Here is a 19,326-nt window from a genome sequence, read left to right on the forward strand (position 1 = left end):
GCGGCCTCACCTGCTATGCTGAACAGGAGCCTTTGTGGGGGATGGGAAGATTGGAAGGGACAGACAAGGAAGAGGGAAGGAAGCGGCCGTGGCCTTAAATTAGGTACCATTCCGACATTTGCCTGGAGGAGAAGTGGGAAAACCACGGAAAACCACTTCCAGGATGGCTGAGGTGGGAATCGAACCTACCTCTACTCAGTCGACCTCCAGAGGTTGAGTGGACCCCGTTCCAGCCCTCGGACCACTTTTTAAATTACGTGGCAGAGCCGGGAATCGAACCCGGGCCTCCGGGGGTGGCAGGTAATCACACTAACCACTACACCACGGAGGCGGACAAATAGCATTATTACTAGAGAAATACACTACATACATACTTTGCTACATTACGACTATGAATTCTACTACGTCACAGGGCTTCGGTATATCTTTTGTTTATGTAATACTTTAGTGTATGAAGTCTTTGCTCACTTAACGTCTTTGAACTTCTTTGCTTTGTTTGATGTTACTTGGTGGGCGAATTGTTGAATTGTGCCCATAACTCATGAATGAATATAATTATTGTTCCAGGGATCACGCTATTTTTCTTTCAACAAAAATCATTTTTGTATTATTTACGATATACCTTACACCTCCGTTTCCCCGTTTGAACTACCCGCGCTAGATATTGAGAATTCGCAGACATAGCCTAGTACTTCCTTTAGTCGGTGCCAGCCGTGGACCTCAAGAAGGAAACGAAAGACGGCACGATGAAGTAGAATGCCACATTAAGAGAGTCGTGTGTACAGCGAAGTAGTCGCCATAGTTACATATCTATATTTCTCTAGTTTGTTTATTTGTTTGTTTGTCCAACCCCGATCCCGTTTCTCTACGGGGACGGGTATGAGGTAAGAAGAATCTGTCATAGCGGGTTTTTATGACCGGATGCCCTCCCTGACGCAAACCTTATCAGACGAGTTAATGAGATGAAATTAATGGCGTGACATATGATAGTAGGAAGGGAGAGAGTGAAACCCGGTGCCGGCACATAGCCTACTTCTGTCGAATAGAACCAAGGTGTCCGCTCAAGGCTAAACGACTCCATCCAGCGGACGAATCACCATCGTCATATACCCTCACTCCATATGAGCACTGCGGAGAGGTTTGGAATTTAATCCAGGCTTTTGATACGCAATTTAGTGATTAGAAATTGTACAACACCACCTCCCCTACCCTGCCGGTCAACATTCTGATGGCGAAAACTTTCTCGACCAACGGGACTCGAACTAGCTAACCACGGTGTCAGACCGTTAAGGTTTACGAGGCGTAGGTAGTCTTTTATCTTCACGCCCTTCGTTGCCCTACCCTTTTCCTTTCCGACACTTCATTTTTCGAAGAGTTAGAATTCTTCTGTTTTTCTTCTGATCATTGTTAAGAGAGGGCAATGACCTCCAGGTCTCTCGAAATCAAACCAAGCTCTCTCTTGCTTAGTGTCGAGGATTTTACCTTCCGTGGAACTTCATGACATAGTTATGGCGCTGCAGACCACTGCTTAGCCCTAAGGCCTGCGGATTACGAGTTGCACGTGGTCAGCACGACGAATCCTCTCGGCCATTGCTTTTCGCCTTTTAGACTGGGGCCGTTATCTCACTGTCAGATAGCTTTTAAATTGTTTGCATGTGGGCTGAGTGGACCGCGAACTAACCTGAGATCTCGCCGGGATTGGAACCCCGAGGCCTCTATATAAAAAGCGGGCTTGTTACCTCTCTGATGACCTATACGGAGCTAGGAAATACTCAATAGCTATTTAATTTGCCTTCTTGTTTAATTGTTCCAGACATCTCTCTTGTTCTTCTGTCTTTTAGCTCTTTATCTTATTCTAATTATGATGATATTTCTTTTACAAGAATTAGAACGTTTTTGTTCCATCTGCGATGACCTTCCCTGTGTCCTCTTCCTCTTCCTGTTAATATTACGAGAGACTGTTATTCTTGTTTTTATTTTACTCTTAAAACTACAATCCCTGAGTGTATTCTAACAAGTTCTTAAGAAAAATCTTAATTCCGAAATGTGTTCCAGACTGGTGTCTTGAGGGAGGGACATTCTTCGCTCTTAAACTAGAATTACAGTGCATTGACCTCTTCAGAAAGTGGGTCGGATCTTGTTTATTATGGATTGGAGTGATCAACTGTTTAACATTAGAGTTCACATCAGAGGATGTTCATCTCCGCAGGATTATTAGCAAACTCATTTCTTGGCAATGGGCTGTTACACTGTTTTTTATGTATTTAAAGACACTTCGAAGCGCAGTGAGAATGTGATTATTTTCCTGTCGGTACAATTTATAAAACAATAGAAAGGTTAATACCTAAGAGATGGAACAGAAACATTATTAAACGCAGAATGAGATGTTTCGTCCAGTCAAGAAGATACTTTCATATTTCTTAAGTCATATCGGTTAAAAATCACCATGTAATATGTCCACTACCCGGCGGACTCTTTTTACGCCTCGCCTCCTGCTATGGTCCATCGTAATAAAATACTTCGTGTCTTGCACGTCCCATCCTTGACTCAATGGTCAGCATAGTCGCATTAGGTTCAAAAAGCCTGGGTTCGACTCGCGGTCAGGTCGGGAATTTTAACAGCGTTTTGGTTAATTCCTCTAGCTCAGGGAATTTACATGTAACGCCACAGAAACACGCAAGGGAGAATACCTCCGTCCACATTGGATTGGGCATCCAACCGTAAAACTAGGCTCACTTCATGTTAATAATTCTACGTCGCACCAACACAAGGAAGGTTTGCGGTGACTCAAGGATTAGAATGACAGCAGCCGGGGCCTAAATCAAGCCACAGCCTCAGCATTTGGTTGGTGTGAAAATGGGAAAACACGGAAAACCATCTTAAGGACTGCCGACGGTGGGGTTCGTACTCATCATCTTCCGAATGCAAGCTCACAGTTACGCCTCCCTAACCGCACGGCCAACTCATTCGGTCCCAAATAACTGGGAAGGTCTTACTCTTTAATACAAATTTATCCACTACACCAGTGCAGTAAACGTGCAGAAGGAATGAACTCGATGTTCGCATAAAGCGCCCTCATGCAAGGCGAATGGAGGAGGATGGAGGGCAACAGAGGCAGAAGGTGACGGTGGTTGCGGTGTGGAACTACACAAAGCCACTGAGCTAGTTGGAGGCGCTTAGTTGTTGTTTGTTTTTTTTACGTCGCACCGACACACGTAGGTCTTACGATGAGGTAGGAACGGGCTAGGAGTGGGAAGGAAGCGGCCGTGGCCTTAATTAATTTGCTTAGTATGAAAATAGGTAACCACAAAAAATCATCTTCAGGGCTGCCGTCAGTGGGGTTTGAAACCACTATCTCCCGAATGCAAGCTGACAGTTGCGTGACCCAAACCTCCCAGCCACTCGCTCGGTAGGCACTTAGTTAATATTTACATAACAGTCTATAATGCAGGTGTATGTAATGCATCTGTTAAAACATGCCTTCATGTATCTAGCCAAGGCGTCCCTGATTTTCGGTTCTGCTTGTAATCGGGGACTTTAAAATATTCAGACATCACTTTCTGTGTCAGGAGTATTTATATGACGAATTAATATAAAAATAACATTTAACCTTAGGCAGTGTAGTAAAGTGAAAGCTATTTCAATCGGATATACATGGAAAAAATATATTTTAGTGAATTGTTAATTTGTCATAGCGCTGGAAAAGAAGGTTGAAAAGTTCTCTTTGGGGATCATTGTAAATACCTAGGCATAAATATAAGGAAAGATCTTCATTGGGGTAATCACATAAATATGATGGTAAATTAAGGGTACAGATCTCTGCACATGGTTATGAGGGTGTTTAGGGATTGTAGTAAGGATGTAAAGGAGAGGGCATATAAGTCTCTGGTAAGACCCCAAATAGAGTATGGTTCCAGTGCATGGGACCGTCACCAAGTTTACTTAATTCAAGAACTGGAAAAATCCAAAGAAAGCAGCTCGATTTGTTCTGGGTGATTTCAGACAAAAGAGTAGCATTACAAAAATGTTGAAAAATTTGGGCTTGGAAGACTTGGGAGAAAGAAGATAAGCTGCTCAACTAAGTGGTATGTTCCGAGCTGTCATGGAATGACATTAGTAGATGAATAAGTTTAAGGGGTGTCTTTAGGAAAGATCACAATATGAAGATAAAGTTGGAATTCAAGAGGACAAATTGGGGCAAACATTCCTTTACCTATATGAAGGGGAGTTAGGGATTGGAATAACTTACCAAGGGAGATGTTCAATAAATTTCCAATTTCTTTGCAGTCATTTAAGAAAAGGCTAGGAAAACAACAGATAGGGAATCTGCCACCTAGGCGACTGCTCTAAATGCGGACCGGTAGCGATTGAGTGGCTGTAGTTGAGAACAGTTGTTCCACTAGTTTTAATGTTATGTGCACCGATTAACACTTCTTATTCTTCTTATTCTTATGACGCCGTCTCCCTCCGAAGGTTGGCGATCCAATTGATTATGATTACACGTGAAACGGCAGCACGGAAGATTTCATCGACGTATGTCCATGCCACCGCCGCAAGTCTTTCAGCCAGGAATTTCTCCGTCTTCCCACAGATCTTTTCCCATCAATCTTCCCTTGAATGATCAATCGGAGAAGTTCATATCGTTCACCTCTCATGACGTGCCCGAGGTAGCTGTGCTTACGCTCCTTGATGGTTATGATAAGATCTTTCTTCTTGTTCAAGATGTTGAGGACTTCTTCATTTGTTTTCTTTTCTACCCAAGATATTCGGAGTATTCTTCTCTATAAGTACATTTCAAAAGATTCAGTCCGCTTCTCCAATAAAGGGCTGAGCGTCCACCCTTGGAAACCATACAGAAGGACAGAAAAGACATAACAACGTAGCATTCGAACTCTGAGCTGGAGCTTGAGTTCTCGGCTGGTGAATAAGGTCCTCATGGTATTGAACATATTTTTTGCTTGTCCAATCCTGGATATGATTTCACATTTTGAATCACAATGCTGGTTCACTAGAGTTCCAAGATATTTGATGGAAAACACTTGTTGGACGATGTTGTTGTTGATGTAAATATTTAGCACGCCTAGAGTGGGGAATGTAACACGTGACATGCCACACTGTACATTAGCGTCTCCGGCGTCAGACTGAGAAAGTGGCCATCTCTCCGTCTTGTGGGTTGCTCTCGTGCCGCTGTTGTGAGGGCGTATCGAAAGTGGTGCAACGATGGACAAACAACGACGCGTCGTCAAGCTGTGCTTCGAAAGCGGCTCATTGATGCCAGAGGCCATGGTTGTTTGGAGCGACCGCGGGGCCACAGTTCGAGAAATCGCCACCAGGGCCCTATTTCATAAAACTCGACAGGTGCGAAAATGTCGACAATTATGTCAGATCTGACAAATGTATAAATATGTCATTGCAATTTTATGTTTCATAAATGTTACAAGTTTCCCTTACTTGACAGGCAAAATACAGTAACTTGTCGAACTTAAAGGACTTGTTTCATAAACGCGACAATTGTATGTCGGACGCAACAACACATTACCCTCTAGATGGCTCTGAAGAGCGATATCGATTTTTGGGTGCGATGAATAGTCACTGAAATTGAAGGTTAGGTTAATTATTTGCGTAAAAATCCGGCGTGGTCTCATTTACATTTCTTCACTACTCTCACTACTGCTGTTACTGGAGTACATTATCCACAAGAGAATTTAAACCACAAAACATTCACGAAAATAAACTCCCAAGTTACATACACATTACAGGTTACATTATCTGTCACTTCTGCAATGACAATTCTACAAATTTGTAAATATGGCAAAGAGTAATGAGCTAATGACATATGACTACATATAGCCTACAGTATGACAAATATGTCAGACTTTTACCTCTCAGTCCAACAGTTTTATGAAACAGACATTTGTAGAATTGTCGTACAAATCTACAAAACTGTCATGACAAACAAAAAAGAAAAATGGCGTATGGCTTTTAGTGCCGGGAGTGTCCGAGGACATGTTCGGGTCGCCAGGTGCAGGTCTTTAAATTTGACACCTGTAGGCGACCTGCAGGCCGTGATGAGGATGAAATGATGATGAAGACCACACATACACCCAGTCCCCGTGCCAGCGAAATTAACCAATGATGGTTAAAATTCCCGACCCTGCCGGGAATCGAACTCGCGACCCCTGTGACTAAATTCCTGCACGCTAACCATTTAGCCATGGAGCCGGACAAATTGGTAAACTTGTAAGATTTTATGAAATAGGGCACAGATAGAACTGATGATAGGCCAGTGTTTCGCGCATGGGACTGCGGAGTCAACCCAAATGGTTATTGCACACTGGGGCGTGCCCTGGGGGGAGGGGTTACTGGGGGTTAGAATCCCCCTTCATTTAACTTTCACAACAAGAAAATAAGCAGAAAATGACAATAACCTAAATAAACATTCAGTGACATAATTGTAGGACCAACAGATCTGTAATTCACTTATATCAGTGCCCTTGTAATGACAAGTCGTGCATGCCATCATTTTGTAACTATAACCCTCCCCCATCGGCCGATCCTGGCTACGCTACTGAATTTGCACACAACCGAAAGCAGCGCGTGAGGTGGACACAAAATCATCGCCACTGGACTGTGGATAATTGGAAACAGGTTTTCTGGGGCCAATGAATCCAGATTCTTGTTTCATCACGTAGACGGCCGACCACGTGTACGCCGATTTCCATCGGAGGCTATGGCACGTGGTTGCAGGGAAAGGGGAGGGGGGAGGCTGGCTGGTGGAGGTGTGACGATCTGGGCGATGTTTTCATGTGACACACTGATGCCCATTATTCCAGCACACCAGTCCCTAACACAGGAACGTAACATTAAGAGCCTGCGGGTCCGGGCATGTAAGAGGCTTCCAAAACTCCTCGCAAAAAAATTAAAAATATCTAGCCTAATGTCCCTCTGCACGGAAAGGATCTGGACAGATTTGTAGGATCAGTCGAAATAGTTTGTTTTTTTACAATTTGTACATAGAAGAATTGCCTCTTGGTTGCATCTAGCAGCAGTTATTGTACCGAGCGTAACACAACACAGCTGTACACTCGAAATATTCATTTCGGGCAAGAAATCAGTACAGCCCTCAGACCTACCCAGTACCTGCTTACACTCTCTCTCATACGTCACATCTGTCAGAAGCGTTAATTCTGAAGAATGAGGGGAGGTGGAGGAAATGGAAGTACGAGAATATCTAGCATGAACGAAACACACGCGGAGGGAAATGTACTTGCGTCCCCGCTTGCCCACACGTCCCACTGGCTCGACAATGAAGGGGGAGAAGAATGAAGGGAGGAACTACACGCCTCCTTTAAGGAAAGAGACGTAATTTGTATGTCATCTCATTGAGGGTCAAATTCTCCAGTTTCTTTGTAATTCTTGTGTGCGAGGTCTGACTGAAATGTTAGTGGTCTCGTCTATGACTTCATTATCAAATGACACCGCCCCCAACCACTGCAAGAAAGAATTACCCTTATTTTCGTCAAAATAGGCCCTGTTAAATACTACTACTACGACTACTACTACTAATAATAATTGTTATCCTCAAAAACCAAAGTAAAAATAACCTAGCATTAAATAATTATCATTATCAGAGACGCAAGGGCGTTTGGAAAACCGTTCCTATGAAGTTATTGTCGGCGCTGATCAAACAGTTAAATGGCCATATATTGGGATAGGATTACCTCGTGCACACTTCTTCGCAATTAAATTACAATTAATTAATGTTTTCCTTGATTAGGAAAAGTTAGTATAGCCAGAATGTTTAACCATAGAAACATCTTAATCAGTTCCCGAAAACATGGAGTTGGGAGTGGCCTCTGAGTGCGCAACGTCGCAAGTCACATCTCCTGGAAGACAAACACATGCCACGTTGTCTTGGTTACTTCTCCTTCGTCCTCAGGGTTGGCCAAATCTTCGCCCAAAGGTTAACTGTTTCCTTTTCCACCCGGAATTCTTGTGATCGGGATTCTACACAATGCTTGCCCTTGCCCTCTGTTGCCACACCGTGACACGCTCCTCAGGAAAGACCCGCATCAAATTATTAAAAAATAATTACAGCAATAAAAATTAATACCAGAATATCATATTCTAGTTAGGAAATGATACTTTCTTGACGTTTAGTGCACCTGAGATCGTATACAGATACTGCATTACTTCTATCTGCTGTAATTAAATGTATATTAAATTATTCAGAGGTTTAACATTTTATTTGAGGGGGCCCAAATTTTTAATTTGGCAGGCGGGCTCGTATTACGTTCGCTACGCCCTTGCTCCAACAGCTGTCCGGTATGTGCCATCCGTTCATGTGAACAGTATTTCCTGATGGTGACGGTTCGAGGAACATGACAGTGAACTGACCCCATAAGAGAATGGAGGTTAAGAGGGGCTTGAGAAAGGTTTCTTTCTTTCTGAAGATGGTCAGGTTTATTTAGAAAAATGTTTCAAACAAAACTTACTTTAAATTTAATGTTGAACTTCTTATTGTATGACAAAGACAACTGCAATATTCACTTCGCTGACGTGGCCACACTCCCTTCGAGAGGCATTTTTGTATGGCCGCGGCGCATGCTGTCCGCATGGCAAGAAAAAAGGCCATTTAATATCTGTAGCCTATCTTTGTACATCCATGAGAACTTCCACCAGTGAAAATTTGGCGGATTTGAAAGATAGTAGACCTATGGCCAAAAGACTAGATGTATGCTGAAAATTATGTAATTCTAATCAATCAATCAATCAATCAATCAATCAATCAATCAATCAATCAATCAATACTGATCTGCATTTAGGACAGTCGCCCAGGTGATAGATTCGTTATCTCTTGTTTTCCTAGTCTTTTCTTAAATGATTTCAAAGAAATTGGATATTTATTGAACATCTCCCTTGGTAAGTTGTTCCAATCCCTAACGCCCCTTCTTTCGTCTCTTGACTGCGACTTCTTTCTATGACTTTATACTTATAGAATCATAACGTAGGCTAAATAAATTGTTATACGTGGCTTAACGGTAGATCTTTATTCAACTTTTATCTTACATTTCTCCTTTTTATAGGCGCTGTTGACTAGCGAGTAATTGTTCAGCATTCAGATGATACATAAGAAAAAATGAAATGAAATTGTGCATGGCTTTTAGTGCCGGGAGTGTCCGAGGACAAGTTCGGCTCGCCAGATACAGGTCTTTTGAATTGACTCCCGTAGGCGACCTGCGCGTCGTGATGAGGATGAAATGATGAGGAAGACGACACATACACCCAGCCCCAGCGAAATTAACCATTCCCTGCCGGGAATCGAACCCGGGACCCCTGTAACCTGAGGCCAGCACGCTAACCATTTAGCCATGGAGCCGGACGATACACAAGAGATAGTACCTTTTAAAAAGGAAGCTCAAACTTGAAGTCCGGGAACTGGAGCTTGAGGTGTGGGGAAAAATAAAACTCTCTGTAAATTAAGTATTCGCCTCTCACAAGTGGTATTGAAGGCCTGGGAGACGAGCAGAACTTTTCCAAAGTAAACAGTGATAGTTTTATTGTAAATTATGACTGGAACTTTATTATGGTTTATCCACAGACTTCAGCCTAAATAAAAAGCACAACTTTGTTTGATGGCCATACCATTCGTCTTATATTTCATTTTTATTCAGTCATCACAAAGTCTGTTCAGGTGAATTTGTCGTAAAGGATTTGCAGTTTTTTTTTTTGTGCCTGGACTGGAACGTCCTAACCCCCTCCAAGTGATCGTCTTGTTGTCTAGACCTCTTGACAACTTAGGCTATAAAGTACTACAAAAGCACTGATAACTTTACAAGCAGACGTGTAATTTAATCGCATACCGATCCTGAGAAGACGATTTTTTTTAAGGAGTCCTACTGCACACTTCATAACCCTCCTTGTTTTTATGTGCTGTGTTGAGACGGACTGATACAAGCCTGCAATGAAACATCAGGCGATGAGGAACGTACGAATTTGGAAACCACCAAAACGAAATAACAATTTTGAAGGGACAGGGAAGGGAACTACCTACGTAAATCTTTAATGGCTGGCAACCAGGTATTACTCAATTGATAGCCAGTGTTCCTGTTGAAATTGTTAGGATTTTACGTATTTTCACAGCTTCCCGTATAATCCTAGACCTGTAATGTTTAGTGTGGGTAAGATCTCGAACATCTTGGAACACGACACCATGACCCGATGATAAGGCATGCTCAGCTATTGCTGATTTGTCTGGCTGGTTGAGACGGTATTTACAGTATTTGGTGTTTCTTGATGCAAGTCCCAATGGACCGGTATGTTTGGCCAATGTATACCTTGCCGCAAGTACAGGGAATTTTGTACATCCCAGGGTGTAATAGTAGGAACAATTTGTCTTTGCTTTTACCTACACTGTGAGCAATTTTAGTGACGGTGCCAAACACGGTTTTTATATTGTGCTTGCGGAGGACCGTGGCAATTCTCTCTGTAGTATTGTGAATGTAAGGCAGATAGGCAGTTCCCTTCACTTCTTCTTTCTGTGAGCTTTTGCTTAGTTGTCCCTCTGGGATGCAGGGCTCTATGAATCTGTACATCGTTTTAACCATTACCCTTGAACGTGACTTCGAGTGTGTCCACCTTCTCCTGGATATTTGATGGCTCAAAAATTCGTGTTGCTCTCGTGGTGAGTGCCACGTGAGAATGCCCTGTTTTTGTGCTGGGCCGTGGTGAGAATCTGAGGTAGCGATTTGTGTGAGTAAGCTTACAATAGACGGCATGTCCTGAGGAGCCATCCGGTTTCTTCCTTCCTAGAACATCCAAGGATGTCCTATGTGGAAAAAAGGTCGTTGCTTTCCTAAAGACTCGCGTTCTGAGAGGTAATATTGTAATTGCAGTTTTACTGTTAATTTTACTGATTACTTGTTGGAAAAGTAATTAGCAATAATTGTAATTGAGTAAAGTATTTCTCAGTAACTGTAACTGTGATTCAGTCCATATTGCTTTTACTTTGTATTATTCCCATCACTGGTCTTTTGCTAGGTCAGTAAGTACAAAGTCACAGTAGTTAAGTAAAGGAAATAATAAGAGCCTGGACAACCTTTGCTGTTAATTTAAAAGGATTATTTAGCCTCTTCAAGGAGGGAAGAGATGTATACACCGTTTTATGTATTTGGACCAACTTAGTGTCTGTTGTGTTCTTTACGGTTTGTAAGGTGGGTATAATGATATAGTTCACCGACTGGAGTAAGGCAGAGTACTTGGCTGACGTAGAGAAGGGAAACATGAAGTAACAAGCTCCAAAAGATAAGGAAACCATGGGTATCCCCTCATGGTGTTTCTCTGGGCATCCTAAGAACGTAGGAAGATTCTTTTATTGTCGTATGTACTGCGTGTTAGGTATCATCGCAGCATTTGTCTGGAATTTAAGAAGGGAAACTTCGGAAAACACCTGCAGGAAGGTCGGGAATGTTACTTGAGCCTATTTAACTCCCTCAAACCAGCCTTTAAATCTTATATAATCTGAAAGTGAACCCAGGCAGGTCGTAATAACATTTCATTTCGGCTAAAAATTTACTCCTACATTACGTTAACTTGGTTTCTCTTTAATTTAGTTCTAACATAGCTGAATTACTTATTCCTTAAGCGAGACTTCTTTTTTGCTTTTCTTTTGTACTGTATATGAGAAAAAATTGCCTACGTAGGTTCTTAGGATATCCAGAGAAACATCATGAGGAGATGTCCGTGGTTACCTTCTCTCTTGGAGTTCTCCTTTACTTCACATTCCCCTTTTGTATCTCAGCGAAGTACTCGGCCTTGCTATCGTACATATGGTTTTCCGTACCGTGTAATATGCAGCTACCATCTCTCCTTACAGCCACCGCATATAGTAGTCAATAAACGCAGATTCTACAGGCAGATATAAATAACGGATCATCACTTCTTTTTTCGGCATCAAACATGTAGAATTAGAATCTTCCACTTTCAACAAATAGAACAAAATAAGAAGCAGATCTACCAATTGCTCCATCTCAAAATATGGCCTGTCTGTCACAACGCGAGGAATACCAATGCAAACAAGCGCTATAGAATTTAACGCGACCTCTCAACGCGATCAAGCGCCATAGCAAATTAACTATCACAGCAACCAGCGACCTATCACTCTGTATTTTGACCTGGAGAAAGATTACGATGCTACCTGGCGATATGGGATTCTCTCCACACTACACCAGTGGGTATTTCGGGAAAATTTACCAACGTTTATTGAGAACTTCATGTCCTTCCGGCTCTTTCGAGTCTGAGTAGGGAATGCATTATCTCATTATTACGTTCAAGAAAATTGAGTAGCACAGGGATATGTATCGAGTGTCACGCAGTTCGCAATTGCCATCAACGGCATAGTTGCCACTGCTAGGCTCGCAGTCGTTCCATCTCTGTATGTAGACGATTTAGTACTACATTACAGTTCCGGAAGGATGGCGTTTACTGAGAGACAGCTACAGCAAACTTCTAATAGAGTCGACAGGTTGGCCCTGCAACATAGTTTTCGATTTTCAGCGGCGAAAACCTCAGTTGTACACTTCTGTCGACGTCGGCTTCTGCATCCTGAACCAGTGCTCCGCTTGCGAAACAGTGTCTTACAAGTGGTAGACACTTGCATGTTCCTGGGTCTCCATTTTGATAAGAGACTAACGTGGCAGCCCCACATCCTGTTAGCTTAAGGTTAAGACGTAACACACTTAAATCTCTCAGCAGCATTTCGTGGGGGGCAGACCGTGCGGTACTGCTACGTTTCTACACGGCAACAGTCCTCTCCCGAATGAACTATGGTATTGCGACTTATGGTTCAGCATCAAGATTTACGCTGAATCTTTTAGAAAGCTTTTCGTACTAGCTCCATTCCCAGCCTACTCGCTGAAGCGGGAGTTCCACCTTTACGAAAAAGGAGGCAGCTGATACTCTTCACGTACGCTGCCAAGTGCCACTACAACCAAGCTATCAAAGCATCTTTAGTACCCAATACCACCGAAGGTACCAAGACCGGCTGAATGCCACACGGCCGGTTGGGATTCGAATTGATAGTTGTGTCATGAGTTAGATGTAGCTATCGGTAGTTGTCTTGAGCGGACTTCTAGCGAGGTACCTCCGTGGTTAGTTCCACGACCAGGATAAACGTCTAGATCTAATCCGTAACACAAGGTGTAAACACGCAAGCATCTGTTCATCGGATGTATTTCCAGGACTTCGTTCACCAGTATCCGCCCGCAAGATATGTCTTCACGGATGGTTCTAAGATCGGAGAAAATATAGGTTGTTCCTTTGTCACCGATATTATAAGCATGAAGATGTCGCTTCCTAGTGTATGTAGCATGTATATTGCAGAGATTTTCGCCATCTTAGAAGCTCTGCAGTTTGCACTGGGTGACGAAAGAAACCATTTTCTCATGTGAACCGACTCGTTATGTTTTCTGCAGTCTATTGACACCTCTTTCTTGCAACTCTCACTGGTACAGCAGATTCATGACATTTTAGCCAGGTTATGTGATGTTGGCACTAGAATCACTTTCGCGTGGCTTCCAAGCCACGTAGGGATTGCGAGAAATGTTGCGGATGAAGCTGCAAAGGAAGCGGTACTTTTACCTCCAAGGCCTATGAATGTACCTGCTAGAGATATTTGTTATCAGCTATGTCGAACCACCTTGGCTTCCTGGGAATCGAAGTGACTAGCTATCCGAACTTCCAACAAGCTGAGAACAATTAAGAATACATCTGCCGTGTGACGGTCCTCTTTCCGGCTTTCACGGAGAAAGGCCATAGAATTGTGTAGGCTGAGCATAGGTTACGGACGATCTACGCACTCTTATCGCCTAAAAAGGGAAGACCCCCCCCCCCCCGGTGTGTTCTGGTGGTGCCGACTTCACCGTGGCCTACATCCTCACAGAGGGCGCCGATGTGTCTGGCTTAAGACGAAGCCTCGACGTGCGGGAGATACTCGAATTCATATTAGCGATGATGCGGCTAATGCTGATCTCGTCATTCGCTTTATGTGTGAGGGTGAATTAATCAAGGGCATACATTTCAAGTGTACTGTTACTCAGGGAACTCTTTCGGCTTAGTACAGTACATTTTTTGTAAATCATTTCGAAATTCCATCGTTAGATAAATAATTTTGTTTTATTTTAAATTTATTTTCCACTTACATTTTTAGAGAGGATTGTTACCCAGCTGTACTTTCTCTTAAAACAAAAATCACCACTACCACCACCACCACCACCACGAAACATTTCCCATTTTTCGTGTTCTTACATCCTTAACCGAGAGGATTCGTCGTGCTGACCACACGACACCTCGCAATCTGCAGGCCTTCGGGCTGAGCAGCGGTTGCTTGGTAGGCCAAGGTCCTTCAAGGGCTGTAGTGCCATGGGGTTTGGTTTGGTTTTTTACATCCTTAAGGGTTGAGGAGAGCGGAGCATCTCTGGTTATCGCTGAGATATCGTAATGAGTCGTGAGACTGCTATTTAGAATTTTTGTAAGTCCGGTTTCTTGGCTGAATAGTCAGCCTACTGTCCTTCGGTTCAGAGAGGTGCGGGTTCGATTCCTGGCCGGAGATATGAATTGCCATCTAGCCCTGGGACTGCATGAGTGGATTCGTCTTCATCCTGCATACAACACACCATACTACCAACCACCACAGACTACGCAATGCATTGAATCAGGAAGGGCATCCGGCCGTAAAACTGAGCAAAGTCCACACTACTGCCGACCCTAAGGCCAAGAAGAATAAACTTCATATAGGGAGATTCAGATGTCACTGCTTGTTGTGTTATGATGTTGAATGTATCGGCAGTATCTTTCATTTTCAGTACGGAGATGGTCACGTACTGCATTGATTTCTCGTGAAGCCGTCTTGGCTTCTACCCGAGGGGTCACCTCAATCCCTGTACACTGATGAACTTAGACGTAATATCGAAGCATCACTATATAAGAAGTGACTGGGAGACCGACTATCTCGGATCGTGTAGGGGTATTTCAGTCGCCTTGACAAAGAATATTTATTTATTTATTTATTTATTTATTTATTTGTAGTGGCGAAGTTAGGACTCATGGTCCTCTCTTACACTTAACCACACTTCATTAACATTGTACATCTGAGAGCAATATTCATAATCTTATCTTAAAACTACCATTGCAAACTAGAAACAAAATATGAAACAAAATAACATAAACTCTATAAATATTCTTAGTCATGTCTTAAAACTATCGTTACAAATTAAAAGTTGATTGACACTAAATACCATAAGCACAGTAATCGTACATTCATACACACATTCACTCTACCAGATTCATTCAGCCTGGCGGCACACATCGAGGAGATGCTCAAGGCAAGACAACTTGAAGGAATTTAAGGATTTTATGGCTCTAATGTTGTGGGGGAGAGAATTCCATATTCTAGCTTCATTTGCAACAAAGGAACGGCTAAATGCTGCTGACCTGCTGAGAGGGATAGCAAGTGTACTGCCAGAGCGTGTGTTATACTGGTGGAAAGAGGATAGGAAATTGAGTTGTGAAGATAACTAGTATGGGATATTCTCTTTTAATACTCGAAAGATTAATACTGCCACGTGGAGGTTTCTATATTGTTCAAATTTTAGAAGGGAAAGTTGTCGATAATAAGGGATAACATGAACATCATAGCGTAAGGAAAAGATAAATCTAATACACGAGTTCATAGCACGTTGTAATCGGTTTAGTTGTTCTCTCACCGGGCGAGTTGGCCGTGCGCGTAGAGGCGCGCGGCTGTGAGCTTGCATCCGGGAGATAGTAGGTTCGAATCCCACTATCGGCAGCCCTGAAGATGGTTTTCCGTGGTTTCCCATTTTCACACCAGGCAAATGCTGGGGCTGTACCTTAATTAAGGCCACGGCCGCTTCCTTCCAACTCCTAGGCCTTTCCTATCCCATCGTCGCCATAAGACCTATCTGTGTCGGTGCGACGTAAAGCCCCTAGCAAAAAAAAAAAAAAAAAAGTTGTTCTCTCGTGGCATCAATTAGTACTACGTCACAGTAGGAAAATACTGCAATGTATTCGAAACGTCGGCAAACTGTACGTGACGTACAGACAACAACAACACGGTTCAACCCGGAAAATAAACTAAATAACATCACTATATAAGTTCAGTTGTCCGGATCCATTAGTGCTCGCCTTTGGTTCATGAGACCCGGCTTCGATTCCCGGCCGGGTCGAGGATTTTAACTGGTTTGGAGACTGAGTGTTTATGTCGACTTCAACATTAGAATTCATCTTAGGCAGGACCTCTTCTTTACAGACGTGCACGTCGACAATGGACCGTCAGCTCGAAAGACCTGCACCAGGCCTCAAACGGAGGCAACAAGCCATTAAAATTAATCTCAGTTACCCTACTAGAAATATTAAGCAAACTTTAAAAAATGCATTGAGCCTGTGAAGACATTGACGTAGGGCATTTCTAACAATTGCCATAGGCCATCTATATATGCATATATAATTGAATCAGTGATTGGAAAAAGGAAGAATGTCCAATTTTCTCAAATTTAAGCTGGGATATACAATTTGCTCGTGATACATGGACGCGTCAATTGGTAGATAAAGGATGAATGTCCGTGTAAAACGCTGCGATCTGTGGGCCATCATAGTTTCGGGTGAATGGAAAAGGGAAGATTGTCCGGACTTTCGTCTTTGTTCCACTCACTGCCGTGAACAGTGCCACTGTACGGGAGCGCAATCTTACGAGGAGAGAGTGTTCTTATTCTGTTGGTGTTGGATGACTTATTCACTGCCATTTGCAATTTATTGCTGGTGAAAAACAGTAAGTTTAGAAATATTATAGTGACGAATAGCGTTAAAATGAGCGAAAGTGAGTCTGTTGATGATCAAGTGCTACCAAGAAGAAAATGCATTAGAAATACAGCTGCTTATAGCAAAGAGGAACGCAAGAGAACGAAGTCCTTGGGCCAGCAATACATTATTTCGAAAGGTGTTATTGTACCGCCAAAATCTACTGGACCTCAATGTCGGTAAGTACCGTGTAGTTTTCGTTATTTCAACAGTATCTATAACTCGATGGTATTTGTGGAACTCGGTTATCGTTTAAAAGGATTTTGCCCTTATGTGTGATAATGTTGTTTATTATGGATATATGGATATAATTTATATGTACAATAACTTTGCTTATATTTTCGTAATATCTTTCTCTTATTTGTTTCTTGCAGTTGCCCAAAGAAGTGTTTTGACAGAATTACGGAGGAGCAGCAAATGACTATTATCTCTACAATGTATGATGGCAGAACTATAAAGAGACAGATTTGTACCTTATGGGACTGATAGAGTATACACCAGTAGCAAGAAGAAGAAGTAGAAAAGAGGAACCAAGATTTGTGAAAAAGGATACATTTACATTTTATGCTATGAAGGATTCTGAGAAGTTGCCTGTGTGCCGGAAAGCTTATTCAAGTTTACATGTTATAAGTGATAAAGCTATTTTTCGCTTAACAACACTACCGGTACTCGTTAATGGTCAGTTTCCAAATGATAATAGGGGACGACACCTCAATAGAGGGAATACTCCAAAACCAGATGTTATTCTCAAGATAGACAAACATATTAGATCTTTTCCAACTCGGCCCAAACGAGGGTGCACCTTTTTGTATGATTATTTACGTAGACTTCCTGACACAGAGAACTTTACCTTTTAAGTTATTCCTGTGCTGGACAAAACAGGAACAACACTGTTGTTCGATTTTTTATGTATCTTACCATGATTGGAAAATTTCAAACAATTCAACATTATTTTCCAATACGAGGCCACTCTTTCTTGCCATGTGACAGGGATTTTTCTTTCATCAAAAGAGTATTACGAAGACGAGACAAGGTGTATTCAGTTGAACAGTATGTTGAAATTCTAGTGAATTGTAGAAAGAAGCCTCATGCATTTCAAGCCAAAGTCATGGAATATGAAGATATAGTCTAATTTAAGCAGTGGTGGCCACCATATTTCAAGAGAAGTTGTACTGCCTTGGATAGCCAAATGAATGTTAAATTCTCTCTTGCAAGCTATAGACATTTAATCTACAAACCAGAGCTACCAGGCTACATATGTGCATCGGAGTTTATTGATAGAATAAACTTCAGCTCCTTCAGGCTTCTTAAGGGACTAGAAATACCTATAGGTCCTGAGGACAAAGCATACAAAGAAGTAGTTCCTCTGAACCGCAAGAAAATCGAAGATGTTCAGAAAATCATCAAGTACATTCCTTCAGAGTATCAGGGATTTTACAACAATATTGTTCAGTGGTCAACCAGAAGTGATGATCAGTCTGATGTAGAAATTGATTAGGACAATGAAAACAAAATGTTTTCATGTAAGGAATTGCAATGTTGAGTGGTATGTGCCGAGCGAGGAAGTATTCCTTGTATGTGTTGTGGATTTATATGCAATAAACTAATTGGTTACGGTGACATAAACGAGTGTTTCTCTTAAAATAGTTTTCAGTACCTTCGAAATTTTGAATTGTTGGAAAAAGGAAGAATGTCCAAGGCTTTCTACCTCAAATTACTTTTAATCAGTTGTGAAAATGCCCTCTATCTGGCTGTCATAATGTTCCTGATGCATAGCTTTACAACTTTGCAATGTATCACAAAACTCCAGGACCAATAATATGAATGCTATTCAGTTTTTTCCAGTTTTTTCAAAACAGGGTTCCTTGGACTTTCTTCCTTTTTCCAATAACCGATTCAATTATTAGTTTGCTTTGTTTATGGATGGATTGTGTGACTTTAAGACTACGCTGTGTAAATGTGGTGGACTGACTGACTGGCTGACACCAGGGTATGTTATCTTGTCTTAAGCAGTGGACCCAACTGATGCCAATCTACCTGCTTGTTCCCTTTATTTTTCTAAGTTTGACTCTATTTGCAGGTATCATTCCGGCTCGCTATCTGTTCGCTGTCTTGGCTGCCATAAGTTTTGCTATTATCTATGGCCTGAAGGTAAACTTGAGTGTGGCGATCGTCGCGATGGTGAATCACACTTACCTCAAAGGACGAGAAGGCTACAGTAATAAGTCCAGCGCAAGCGAATGCCCCGAAGACGAGAGTGCGCATGCGACTCTTGTAAGTACAATAAATATCTGTCTCTAGAAATGTAAATGTGTATGTGTTTTACAGAACTTAGCCCCAGTTGCGAAAGACAATACATATTGCTCACATAGAACACTAGCAAACAATATAAAGAGACAGAAAGAAGAGAAAACCAAATCAAATGAGCCAGTCGTAGATTAACGGAACATCTTC

At 42.2% G+C, this 19,326-nt stretch overlaps 1 protein-coding gene across 2 annotated transcripts in view; it reads left to right on the forward strand.

The window, feature by feature from the left end:
• The window catches only part of MFS3 (major facilitator superfamily transporter 3), a 353,439-nt gene that overhangs the window by 197,204 nt on the left and 136,909 nt on the right, over window positions 1-19,326 (forward strand). For both annotated transcript variants that reach the window (XM_067138452.2, XM_067138451.2), the window contains exon 2: window positions 18,953-19,146. In XM_067138452.2, coding sequence (XP_066994553.2) covers window positions 18,953-19,146 — 194 coding nt within the window. The remainder of the gene's footprint in view (window positions 1-18,952; window positions 19,147-19,326) is intronic.

Source organism: Anabrus simplex, chromosome 1 (assembly GCF_040414725.1).
Source record: "Anabrus simplex isolate iqAnaSimp1 chromosome 1, ASM4041472v1, whole genome shotgun sequence".
Taxonomy (NCBI): Eukaryota; Metazoa; Arthropoda; class Insecta; order Orthoptera; family Tettigoniidae; genus Anabrus; species Anabrus simplex.